The sequence below is a fragment of the Salvelinus sp. IW2-2015 genome, linkage group LG1 (assembly GCF_002910315.2).
Source record: "Salvelinus sp. IW2-2015 linkage group LG1, ASM291031v2, whole genome shotgun sequence".
Taxonomy (NCBI): Eukaryota; Metazoa; Chordata; class Actinopteri; order Salmoniformes; family Salmonidae; genus Salvelinus; species Salvelinus sp. IW2-2015.
This window is the reverse complement of record NC_036838.1, coordinates 56,522,559-56,536,179: the sequence shown is the minus strand read 5'-3', so window position 1 is coordinate 56,536,179 and position 13,621 is coordinate 56,522,559. Positions and strand designations below refer to the sequence as shown.

Genomic DNA, 13,621 nt, shown 5'->3' with positions numbered 1-13,621 from the left:
TTTCAATATTTATTTATTTTTCTCTCAGGGTTTTATGGAGCAGACCATAGCGTTCTCATTTAAATTCTCAAAACATAAGTACAAAACATGATAGAAAAGCAAAGGCGCTACGATTTTCATTCCATGAAACCCCCCCTCATCATCATCATCATCTGCCCATGGGCCAGAGAGCATCACCGCGATCCTTCCACCTACCGTAGATCAGGGGTCCATCACAGTCAAGAAACACGATGCACACATAAGAGACAAAGTGAAGAAGAGGAGAGCAGAGAGAGGAAGAGGTTTGAACTTACGACACACCAGAAAACAAACAACACCACCGGCAACACTAGGACGATGAAAAATGACACAGTGATTGTCTGTTCGTTAAAAAATAATAAAAATGTAAACGTCCTACTTCCAGGACCATCTTTCACCATGTGGAAACAATTAATTGTTTTAATAACTGTTACTGGTGAATGGGGCCCTGTTAATGATATTGGACACATTCAGCCTGGAATTAAGCAGGAGCACTTTTCACAGTCCTCCCCTGTTTATTCTGCTTAGTCTGAGATATGGCTCCTCTGATCCATGGGTATCATGTCTATTATCCTTAAGCACGGAGGGCAGCTTACCCTAGCAGTCATCCGTTAATTGGAATGCCACAAAAGACAGGGCTTCATTACCTTCTCTACCCATTACCCAAACCATCCCTGGTCCTTTCCCATAACAAATGTGTAATTTTCACCGTATGTCACAATGAAGTACAGCACACATTTTAAAACGACAACAACAACCACATCAAGAGAACAGAGAGGATAGGAGGCTATCGACTTGTCTCCCTAAGTCTGGTCTAAGTGCTGCCAATGAAAGATCAGAGGTTGTTACTGATACACCAAGGGATGCATAAAGAGCATGTGTTGTTGGTCAAATCTATGTACAGATATCAGTTCTTAATTTGTTCACTCTTTTGCTGCTGAGAATTTTCCTGCACCGCAGGAAATTCAGAGTAGTTTTGTGATTTACATAAATTCACAGAAAACCCACACTAACACACGGTTATATTAACAGTATTGCACTCTTGATGTAGCCTACTTTTGGCCAGCTAATAGTCCAACCACTGATCACGCACCATTATGGAATAAACATTCAAATTCTGTTGCTGCAATTACAGTATATACGTACAAAAGTATGTGGACATCCCTTCAAATGATTGGATTTGGCTATTTCAGCCACACCCGTTACTTACAGGTGTTTAAAATCCAGTGCCAAGTCTTGGTCCAAAAGGCTCCTTAACAGCTTCTACCGACAAGCCATAAGACTGCTGAACAGTCAATCAAATGGACTATATTTGTATCGCCCCCCCCCCCCCCCCCCTTAGTTTTTACACTGCTGCTACTCACTGTTTATTATCTATGCATAGTCACTTTACCCCTACCTACATGTACAAATTACCTCGACTAACCTGTACCACCYCKCATTGACTCGGTATCAGTACCCCCTGTATATAGCCTCGTTATTGTTATTTTATTGTCTAACTTTTTTCCTTTTAAAATGTTTTCCTTTAGTTTATTTAGTAACTCTATTTTCTTTAAACTGTATTGTTGGTTAAGTGCTTCTAACTGAGCATTTCACGGTAAGGTTTGCACCTGTTGTATTCGGCACATGTGACAAATACAATCTTATTTGAATTTGATTACACTTGATGAATCACGCTTCACCATCTGGCAGTCCGACGGACGAATCTGGGTTTGGCCGATTCCAGGAGAACGCTACCTGCCTGAATGCATAGTGTCAACTGTAAAGTTTTGTGGAGGACGAATAATGGTTTGGGGCTGTTGTTCATGGTTCAGGCTCCTTAGTTCCAGGGAAGTGAAATCTTAACGCTACAGCATACAATCACATGTTAGACGATTCTGTTCTTCCAACTTTGTGGCAATAGTTTGGGGAAGGCCCTTTCCTGTTTCAGCATGACAATGCCCCCGTGCACAAAGCAAGGTCCATACAGAAGTGGTTTGTCGATATCGGTGTGGAAGAACTCGACTGGCCTGCACAGAGCCCTGACCTCAATCCCAATGAACCCCTTTGGGATGAATTGGAATGCCAACTGCAAGCCAGGCCTCACTAATACTCTTGTGGCTGAATGGAAGCAAGTCCCCGCAGCAATGTTTCAACATCTAGTGGAAAGCCTTCCCAGAAGAGTGGAATTTGTTATAGCAGCAGAGGGGGGGACCAACTCCATATTAATGCCCGTCATTTTGGAATGAGATTTTCAACTAGCAGGTGTCCACATACGTTTGGTCAGGTAGTGTATTTTACTGTGGTCAAATTAAGATCTTCCATCTTTACATATTGACCAAAACTTTCCCAAGTTCCTCAAACAAAATAAATTGTTGCACAGTAAATAAAACTGGCAACCATATTGTTATGGAGGAATGGAGTCTGTGGCTTAGTAGGCTAATAATTATAGACGCCCTCTGTCAGCTATCCCGAGATTAATTCCTAGTCCTCTTTGTCTACGTTCATCATCTAAAAATAAATAACTTAACGTACTGATATTCATGTGAGTTTTGTGTTCATATTCATATGAGTTTTATGAGTTTTGTGTTCAAATGAAATACGTATCCTGAGTGTGATATATGTTATGTCTGTCGGACCTGCATGTACTCTGCGAACTGAGTTTATATGTGGAGCCCGAAGCACCATACCTCGTCCCCTTTCATGTTCTTCATGTTGAGGCCATCTTTGCCCTTCTTGCCCTTCTTGTTCTTCTTCTTCTTACAGCAGCACTTCTTGATGATGCAGAAGCAGCAGGTGAGGATGAGGAGGGCGGCCACCACAGCGATAGCTATGATGGCCCAGGAGGGCACTGCAACACACACAGGGGAGTTACGAGGAAAAAAACGCTACTATGTAAATACCTCAATATGGGTTGTACTTCTATGAGATCACTCCTATGAGATCATCCAGATTTAGGATTCTATGTTCCAATGTTGTTCCATGCATAGTACATGAGTTAGGAGTCAGGGTTGGGAAAAAATAAAGTATTTTGGTTAACCAGGGAAGACATACATGGGATCTTATCGATCTCGTTCATGAACTTGCTCTTGATCTCTTCGAACATGTCGTTCTTGGAAACTGTGCCGTTGCCTGGGGGTTCAGCCACGGTGGTGGCGATGGCGACGGCTGGGGCCGCGGTCATAGTGGCGCCGGTGCCCGTGGGCTCTGGACCCACCATGGCCTCAGGCTTATTCTTGAACAAGTTCCACTTCATCCTCAATGACTAGGCCACACACACAGTCCCTGGGAAAGTCACAGAGACACAAAGAGACGGTCAGTTGCCATCACCAGCAGCACAGGCAATGAAGTGTGTAACCTTTGGTATAACACACAAACACACACACATCAAAAAGACATGTATTTCATCACTCATTACCTATCGCCATACATGTATCACTATCATGGCAATGTTTAGGGAATTAAAAACAGGCATCTGTTAGAGATTCACTTCAGAAGTTAGATTAGTCCTCTCTGGCACTCCACTCCAATAGAAACAATTTAGTAGCTGAGTATTGGTTTTCTGCACACAAAGAAACAAAATGGAGGAGGTACAATTCTACCATGTGACCCAACTCAATTCCTTAGCAATGTGTCAGACAGTAGAGCAGCACAGTGACAAGGCTGGAGTGGTTTGTATGGAAATGGCCTCCTTGACATCAGTCCACATCACAGACCCTGAGGATAAAAATGCCAGCCGGTAGAACTGCATCCTTAATGTACTATAAACTCCTAAATGGATTTAACTCAGGGATGAAACGGCTAATCTCATTTGTTTGAGGAATGAGACACAGTATGTTAATATTACATGAATGTCAATGAAATAACATTCTGTCAATGAGGCCCTCAGTCCCTTAAGAAAGCCGATATTCAACATTACAGCATTACATCACGGTCCGTTAGGGATGAAATAAAAATGAATGGTTGGAGTTAACACGTCTTCCACTTGAGGTGGAAAACGTGCCAAATAAATACGAAGGCTCCCTTTCCAAAATGTGTTCCAAAGAGGACTATTGTCCATTTATGATGCGGAATCTGTTCCCTCTGAAGGAATGGCAAAGACTAAGGTGATTATAATATATCAATTATAATATGCTATGTCTCTTCTGAAACAATGATCTCCACCAAATTGAAATGAGGCACTCGTGACCGAAACATCCTTCTTTCTACTGGAGCGTCTAGGTCCAAAAGGATCAGCTCCTTATCAGCTTCTACCCCCAACCCATAAGGCTGCTGGACAATGAATCACTGTTTATTATCTATGCATAGTCACTTTACCCCTACCTATATGTACATAGTACCTAAATTACCTCGACTAACCTGTACCCCCGCATATAGTCTCGTTACTTTCGTTTATTTAGTAAATATTTTATTAACTCTTATTTTCTTAAAACTGCATTGTTGGTTAAGGGCTTGTAAGTAAGCATTTCACAGTAAGGCCCATGTGATAAATACAATTTCATTTGATTTGAATCCTAATAGGATTAGCAATGTACTGTACTGAAACAATTCACCCTGTGAGAAGGTGAGATGGAGAGGCTGAATGGGAATTATGACCTTCGGATGCATGTTAGACCAACTGTTATAGGCCCCTCCTATTGCTCCCCAAAAAGTTCTCAGGAGTTCCCATTATCATGTACTGACTCATAATTACACATCTATAACAGTGAATGGCTTCTCATGTCTAATCATCTATAACAGTGAATGGCTTCTCATGTCTAATCATCTATAACAGTGGATGGCTTCTCATGTCTATCATCTATAACAGTGAATGGCTTCTCATGTCTAATCATCTATAACAGTGAATGGCTTCTCATGTCTAATCATCTATAACAGTGAATGGCTTCTCATGTCTAATCATCTATAACAGTGAATGGCTTCTCATGTCTAATCATCTATAACAGTGAATGGCTTCTCATGTCTAATCATCTATAACAGTGAATGGCTTCTCATGTCTAATCATCTATAACAGTGGAATGGCTTCTCATGTCTAATCATCTATAACAGTGAATGGCTTCTCATGTCTAATCATCTATAACAGTGGAATGGCTCCTCATGTCTAATCATCTATAACAGTGAATGGCTTCTCATGTCTAATCATTCTATAACAGTGAATGGCTTCTCATGTCTAATCATCTATAACAGTGAATGGCTTCTCATGTCTAATCATCTATAACAGTGAATGGCTTCTCATGTCTATCATCTATAACAGTGAAGATGGCTTCTCATGTCTAATCATCTATAACAGTGAATGGCTTCTCATGTCTAATCATCTATAACAGTGAATGGCTTCTCATGTCTAATCATCTATACAGTGAATGGCCTTCTCATGTCTAATCATCTATAACAGTGAATGGCTTCTCATGTCTAATCATCTATAACAGTGAATGGCTTCTCATGTCTAATCATCTATACCAGTGAATGGCTTCTCATGTCTAATTAGGGATTATTTTCAGAGAAATTATATTTAAAGTGAGGGATGAGATCACTGTGGAAATAGAAAATGGTATAACAGGAAGCAAATTAATTATATATTTTCTAATCTACCCAGCAGGGTTTAGCTCAACTCAAATTGAAGGCAGTCAATTCAGGAAGTGATTAGAAATGTACAATTCAGAAATGTTTTAACTAAAAAAATAAAAAAAAGCTTTTACTTTTCAGTTAATTGAGAAGTGATTGAAAATAAATACATGTATTTATTTTTATTATTGAACTGTAATTTGAGTTTACTTCCTGAATTAACTGCCCTGCTACCCAGATGCAGGCTACGGTAATAAGAGTGTTTATCAATCTGACTGCAATCCGCAATCACCAATCACCAACCACAATCATAAAGAATAAGAATGCATGAAACACTATAACCCCACGTCTGTCTTCTTCTGGGGAATCCTATAGACTACAAACAGCTGGCCAAATAAATTCTCATCTCAGGCCTCAGCAAGCATCATATCATTCTGTGCCAGTTCTGTGTTGCTCTCAGGGGCGGCAACAGGAGGAAAGAGTAGGGAACGTTACCCAATTACATTGAAGTCTGACAATTTATTTCCCAGAATTCCTAGCTACACTGGTGTCTCAGGGGTGACACCAGCATATGATTAACATTTACAGATCATGGTGATACTCATTGTGAGTCATACTCATATTTGATTGGGTAGGACTAAGCAGGGCTGAGAAATGTCACGACAGTGCGAAAAGCGTACCGCTAACCTTGAGCCAGCCCACTCAACTACCCATAGAATAAAGAACTACTTGTTGCCACACGGCCATTGTCCGGCTCTGCCTCCCTGCTGTCCCTATTGTATCCTTCTCTCAGGGCAGGATATCTAAGGTGGAAAATGACAATCCTCCCCTATTCTGCACATCCAGAATTGGTTATAAATCTATTACTCACCAAAATCAATAATGGCATATGACGATGAGAGTAGATGTGCATGTCACAGTAACGTGACGTCTCTAAATCCTGTTAGTCTGGTAATAGACCAACCCTATCATCTCTCCTGACATTTACAATCCTATTGGTCTGGTAATAGATCAACCCTATCATCTCTCCTGACATTTACAATCCTATTGGTCTGGTAATAGACCAACCCTATCATTTCTCCTGACATTTACAATCCTATTGGTCTGGTAATAGATTCAACCCTATCATCTCTCCTGACACTTACAATCCTATTGGTCTGGTAATAGATCAACCATATCATCTCTCCTGAAATCTACAAATCCTATTGGTCTGGTAATAGATCAACCCTATCATCTCTTGACATCTACAATCCTATTGGTCTGGTAATAGATCAACCATATCATCTCTCCTGACATCTACGCTCCTATTGGTCTGGTAATAGAGCAACCCTATCATCTCTCCTGACATCTACGCTCCCATTGGTCTGGTAATAGACCAACCCTATCATCTCTCCTGACATTTACAATCCTATTGGTGTGGTAATAGATCAACCCTATCATCTCTTGACATCTACAATCCTATTGGTCTGGTAATAGACCAACCCTATCATCTCTCCTGACATTTACAATCCTATTGGTCTGGTGATAGACTAACCCTATCATCTCTTGACATCTACAATCCTATTGGTCTGGTAATAGATCAACCCTATCATCTCTCCTGACACTTACAATCCTATTGGTCTGGTAATAGATCAACCCTATCATCTCTTGACATCACAATCCTATTGGCCTGGTAATAGACCAACCCTATCATCTCTCCTGACATTTACAATCCTATTGGTCTGGTAATAGATCAACCTATCATCTCTCTGACACTTACAATCCATTGGTCTGGTAATAGATCAACCCTATCATCTCTTGACATCTACACTCCTATTGGTCTGGTAATAGACCAACCCTATCATCTCTCCGACATTTACAATCCTATTGGTCTGGTAATAGATCAACCTTCATCTCTCCTGACACGTAAATCCTATTGGTCTGGTAAAGATCAACCTATCATCTCTTGACATCACAATCCTATTGGTCTGAATAGATCAACCTATCACCTCTCGAACAATCCTATTGGTCTGGTAATAGATCAACCCTATCATCTCTCTGACATCTACAATCCTTTGGTCTGGTATAGATCAACCTATCATCTCTCTGACATTAAATCTATTTTTCAATAGATCAACTACATCTCTTGACATCTACAATCCTATTGGTCTGGTGATAGACCAACCCTATCATCTCTCCTGACATCTACAGTCCTATTGGTCTGGTAATAGATCAACCCTATCATCTCTCCTGACATCTACAATCCTATTGGTCTGGCGATAGACCAACCCTATCATCTCTCCTGACATCTACAATCCTATTGGTCTGGTAATAGATCAACCCTATCATCTCTCCTGACATCTACAATCCTATTGGTCTGGTGATAGATCAACCCTATCATCTCTCCTGACATCTTACAACCTATTGGTCTGGTAATAGATCAACCCTATCATCTCTCCTGACATCTACGATCCTATTGGTCTGGTGATAGATCAACCCTATCATCTCCCTGACATCTACAATCCTATTGGTCTGGTGATAGATCAACCCTATCATCTCTCCTGACATCTACAATCCTATTGGTCTGGTAATAGATCAACCCTATCATCTCTTGACATCTACAATCCTATTGGTCTGGTAATAGATCAACCCTATCATCTCTCCTGAAATCTACAATCCTATTGGTCTGGTAATAGACCAACCCTATCATCTCCTGATGATACAAAAACTCTTTGGAGAAGTAGCTGATACAAAAATACCATTATTGCTCGATGTTGTATACAATACTATCACAAACAGTGAAGGAGTATTGCTATGTCAACTATTGAAAGGGATAGAAACTGGATATATTGTGATTGAAGATATGCTTATTGTAACACACTGAGTGCACAGAACATTAAGACCACCTTCCTAACATTGAGTTGCACCCCTGTTGCCCCAGAACAGCCTCAGTTCGTCGGGCATGGACTCTACAAGGTGTTGAAAGCGTTCCACAGGGATGCTGGTCCATGTTGACTTCAAAGCTTCCCACAGTTGTCAAGTTGGCTGGATGTCCTTTGGGTGTGGATCATTCTTGATACAGTGGAAACTATTGAATGCGAAAAACCCAGCAGGGTTGCAGTTGACACAAACTGGTCCGCCTGGCACCTACTACCATACCCTGTTCAAATGCACTTCAATCTTTTGTCTTGCCCATTCACCTTCTGAATGGCACACATACACAATCCATGTCTCAATTGTCTCAAGGCTTGAAAATCATTCTTGAACCTGTTTCCTCCCCTTTATCTACACTGACTGAAGTTGGATTTAACAAGTGACATCAATAGTGGTGTGTGTGTGTGTGTGTGTGTGTGTGTGTGTGTGTGTGTGTGTGTGTGTGTGGGTGTGTTGTGTGTGTGTGTGTGGTGTGTGTGGTGTGTGTGTGTGTTGTGTGTGTGTGTGTGTGTGTGTGTGTGTGGTGTGTGTGTGAGCCTGTGTGTGTGTGAGCCTGTGTGTGTGTGTGCCTGTGTGTGTGTGTGTGTCTATGCGTCTGTATGTGAGAGGCTCTCCAATGCAAAAAGCTTCCCAGAGGTTTTTCATTCCCTCTAAAAGGGCTGGATGACAAAAACGATCTGTCTCAGTTTAGTTGACAAGCAGTTTCTAATGCCCATCTAAATGAGCAAGCAAGACAATTGGACAGAATTGGGATACATGGCAGGCAAACGTAGAGCTTAACCCCGATTACATGTGTCCTCACTGGAGACAGACCGACACACGCAGGTCTACAACGGATCTTTACTGACTTTAGAATCAGCCAGCCAGATCACCACGTGCACTCTATTTTGCTCGTGATCAGCCAGCCAGATCACCACGGGCACTCTATTTCGCTCTAGATCACCCAGCCCTATCACCACATACACTCTATTTTGTATAGATTTTACCATCAAAGAAGAATGTTACCTTGCCAAACCAACAGTATTTTGTTGTAGATGTAAAGAGGTGTTTACATGCAGTTGGCATATTTATGTTTTCAGAAACTTTTGTAAACTGTACAGTTGTCTACCTAAGATACCAAGTATTAAGGCAATGATATACTGTATGTAGGAAAGGCATTGTCTAAAGTCGCAACAGACAGTGACATGATCAAGACATGGGTCAGCAGCAACAGTAAAACAGTATTCTGTCAGCGAAGTTCATAACTTGTATGTGGCTGTGATTCAATGCAAGGCGCATTATAGCGCGGACAGGTCATTTATGATTGAGCCAACATGTGCAGCTTTTACCGTGAATGCAACCTACGCAAGTGCTGCATTGTCGGCTGTGTAGTGCGCTGCTCTATAACGTGTCTTCGTAATGAAACCTCATCTTCATTGACCTAGAGGCCACAAATCAACACGCTTTGCATCTCCAACAGGTGCATTTTTTTAAGTGTTCAAAAAACCTTAAACAGCTAAAGGCTATATGCTATCCCACTCCACAAGACATGTGTTCAATTCCAGACTCCTTATGAAACGTTACAGCAGAGAAACTAGTTGTTGCCGAGCAAATGAGATCCAGCTGAATTGCTTCTGACTGATACCTTACAGCCTGCCTGAGGCCATGCTAGCCAATGGAGTTTGGGATCAGACAAATCAAATGACTAATTGTTTGATGTCACAGACAGAATGAAAATGGCTAGTATAGACATAACTGCTTACTCTGTCCTCGCTCTCATTCATCGATATATACCAATCTTAACAGATAAGGATAATTATATGACAAATGACAATTAAAATGATTCCTGCCAAACAAATTGACATACATCACGACTTATAATAACAGTCGTAACAGCAACAGGCTATATTCAATCATAGCATAATAGCCTTTGTCTAATTCTCAACTTGTATAGCGACTGTAAGGCGACAGAGACAAGAAAAGAAAGCTATCCATCCTATTCATAGCAGTAGTACGAACTGTACCCCAACGCTGCAGGTACTCTTAGCACTTAGACACCAGTGTCTATATTTATGCAGTTCAACACTGGACAGCTCCACTTAACTAGTCACAAACCGAAAGCCCCAGAAACACACCATACAAACCCAATACAAACCCCTCAAATTGTCTAATGATTTGCACATTCATAGTTCAAATCTTCAAACGACAGAAAAATCATTTGACAATCATTTGACACTCTGTATAATAAAAACAAAATCAGTATTAAAGTTGTCCTTAGATGACCTGCATGTCTATATTACCCGCTGATTACCATTTCCAGGGAGGAAATGAGAGTGAGGTAGAAGGTATTACCAGTCTAATGTGATGTTCCCACTGGCTGGGTGACCCATCCAATAATCAGGCTCGTAGGGCTAACGTTTCCGTGCCGTGGTAATATCTACTGATTTCTCCCATAAGCAGAGACTGCAGTCTTTCCCCTCACTTCTCTCCACTGCAGCAGAGCAGGGCAGTTCTCTCTCTCTCTCTCTCGCTCTCTCTCTCTCGCTATCTCTCCTGTACAAACCGTCTCCCGCCTTTCCCATCCTCAATCACACACCTCCCTCTCTCAATTCTCTCCTCCCTCACTGTCTCTCCCTCAATATACACACACTCTCTCAATTACCTCCTCCCTCACCGTCTCTCCCTCAACATACACACACTCTCCAATTGTCTCTCTCTTACTCTCTCCATCCTCATTTGCGATGCTGCTCACACTGCTGAATGCAGTATGCTGTGCATCAGTCTAGCATCTGAAAGCCATCGTAAATTATCAATATTTAAACCCCCCTGTTCTCTGTTCTTAGGGGTTGGAATGGCTCACTGATTCACTGGTATGAAAGAGGGATGGAAGAGGGACGGAAAGATAGGCATGGAATGAGAGAGAAAGAAACAAGAGGAGAAGAGGAGAAAGAGAGAGAGAGGGAAGAGGGAAGAGGGAGGGATATAGGTGTGAGGATAGAGGGAAAGAGAGAAAATGGAGAGGTAAACTATTTACACTGAAGTTAAAAGGGTCATAACATTCACTGTACTGAGTATACCAATTTCTCCTCTTCAGCAAACAACCATGTATAAACATTCAGTCTTCCATCATAGTAATGTTTGATATGCCATATGAAGAGTCTACAATCAATCCTTATCAGCCAAGAAACCCCTTCAAAATGCAGGAGACAGAATGCAGGTTTAGTTGAGAGGGATCAGCATCTCAGAATAGGTGTGCTGATTTCGGATCAGTTTGGCCTTATAGATCACAATAAATAAGATTTTATCTTTTTTTAACTAGGCAAGTCATTTAAGAACAAATTCTTATTTTCAATGACGGCCTAGGAACAGTGGGTTAACTGCCTTGTTTAGGGGCAGAATGCCAGATTTCTGCTCGGGGATTTGATCTGGCAACCTTTCTGTTACTAGTCCAATGCTCTAACCACTAGGCTACCTGCCGCCACAGATTGCATGGACAGGGAAGACCTGATCCTAGATCAGCACCCCTACTCTGAGATGCTTGACATATGGCTCCTGGTGAACATGTCCTCCTCACAACAGATATCTTACATGGGAGGATTTGAAAGGTGACAACAGGATGTAACAAGGATAAGGCCTTGGTGGAATCATGACAGTTACCCTGTTACAATTCACACAATAGATGTAATAATGGACAGACTAAATTATCCATTTGACCTGTTTTGATTCGGATACAAAGATGATTTGATTATATGTCACGATTCATTACTAAATTACAATAGAAAATAACAAGATCATAGAGCTACTATGTTATTGATCCAGCATGAAATCATGTTTCATATAGCTGCAAAGAAAAGGATTTTGTAAACATTTCATTTAAACTCTGAACTCTCAAGTTGCAACTTGAGGTTATTGCTCCACAGTACATGATACGGATAGCAGTTAGTCTGCCCTAGAGACTGGAGTTAGTCTGCTCTACAGTATGGAGTTAGTCTGCTCTACAGTATGGAGTTAGTCTGCTCTACAGTATGGAATTAGTCTGCTCTACAGTATGGAGTTAGTCTGCTCTAAGTATGGAGTTAGTCTGCTCTTACAGTATGGAGTTAAGTCTGCTCTACAGTATGGAGTTAGTCTGCTCTACAGTATGGAATTAGTCTGCTATACAGTATGGAGTTAGTCTGCTCTACAGTATGGAATTAGTCTGCTCTATAGTATGGAGTTAGTCGCTCTACAGTATGGAGTTAGTCTGCTCTATAGTATGGGAGTTTAGTCTGCTCTATAGTATGGAGTTAGTCTGCTCTATAGTATGGAGTTAGTCTGCTCTACAGTATGGAATTAGTCTGCTCTACAGTAAGGAGTTAGTCTGCTCTACATTAAGTAGTTAGTCTGCTCTATAGTATGGAGTTAGTCTGCTCTACAGTATGGAGTTAGTCTGCTCTACAGTAAGGAGTTAGTCTGCTCTACAGTATGGAATTAGTCTGCTCTACAGTAAGGAGTTAGTCTGCTCTACATTAAGTAGTTAGTCTGCTCTACAGTAGGAGTTAGTCTGCTCTACAGTATGGAATTAGTCTGCTCTATAGTATGGAGTTAGTCTGCTCTACAGTATGGAATTAGTCTGCTCTATAGTATGGAGTTAGTCTGCTCTATAGTATGGAGTTAGTCTGCTCTACAGTATGGAATTAGTCTGCTCTACAGTAAGGAGTTAGTCTGCTCTACATTAAGTAGTTTAGTCTGCCTCTACAGTAAGGAGTTAGTCTGCTCTACAGTATGGAATTAGTCTGCTCTACAGTAAGGAGTTAGTCGGCTCTACAGTATGGAATTAGTCTGCTCCTCAGTAAGGAGTTAGTCTGCTCTACAGTATGGAATTAGTCTGCTCTACAGTAAGGGTTAGTCTGCTCTACAGTATGGAGTTAGTCTGCTCTATAGTATGGAGTTGTCTGCTCTACAGTATGGAATTAGTCTGCTCTACATTAAGGGTTAGTCTGCTCTACAGTATGGAATTAGTCTGCTCTACAGTAAGGAGTTAGTCTGCTCTACAGTATGGAATTAGTCTGCTCTACAGTAAGGAGTTAGTCTGCTCTACAGTATGGAATTAGTCTCCTCTACAGTAAGGAGTTAGTCTGCTCTACAGTATGGAGTTAGTCTGCTCTATAGTATGGAGTTGTCTGCTCTACAG

At 41.2% G+C, this 13,621-nt stretch overlaps 1 protein-coding gene across 4 annotated transcripts in view; it reads right to left on the bottom strand.

Annotated features, from left to right (window-relative positions):
• Positions 1-13,621, bottom strand: part of LOC111970587 (synaptotagmin-2) — a 60,764-nt gene that overhangs the window by 7,733 nt on the left and 39,410 nt on the right. For 2 of the 4 annotated variants that reach the window (XM_023997408.2, XM_070445961.1), the window contains exons 1-3: positions 10,801-10,944; positions 3,052-3,282; positions 2,688-2,848 (exon numbers count right to left, since the gene is read on the bottom strand). In XM_023997408.2, the coding sequence (XP_023853176.1) occupies positions 2,688-2,848; positions 3,052-3,253 (363 nt within the window). In that variant the 5' untranslated portion in view covers positions 3,254-3,282; positions 10,801-10,944. Of the gene's footprint in view, positions 1-2,687; positions 2,849-3,051; positions 3,283-10,800; positions 10,945-13,621 lie in introns of those variants that run through there. The other 2 variants (XM_023997403.2, XM_023997413.2) reach the window with 1 other exon arrangement.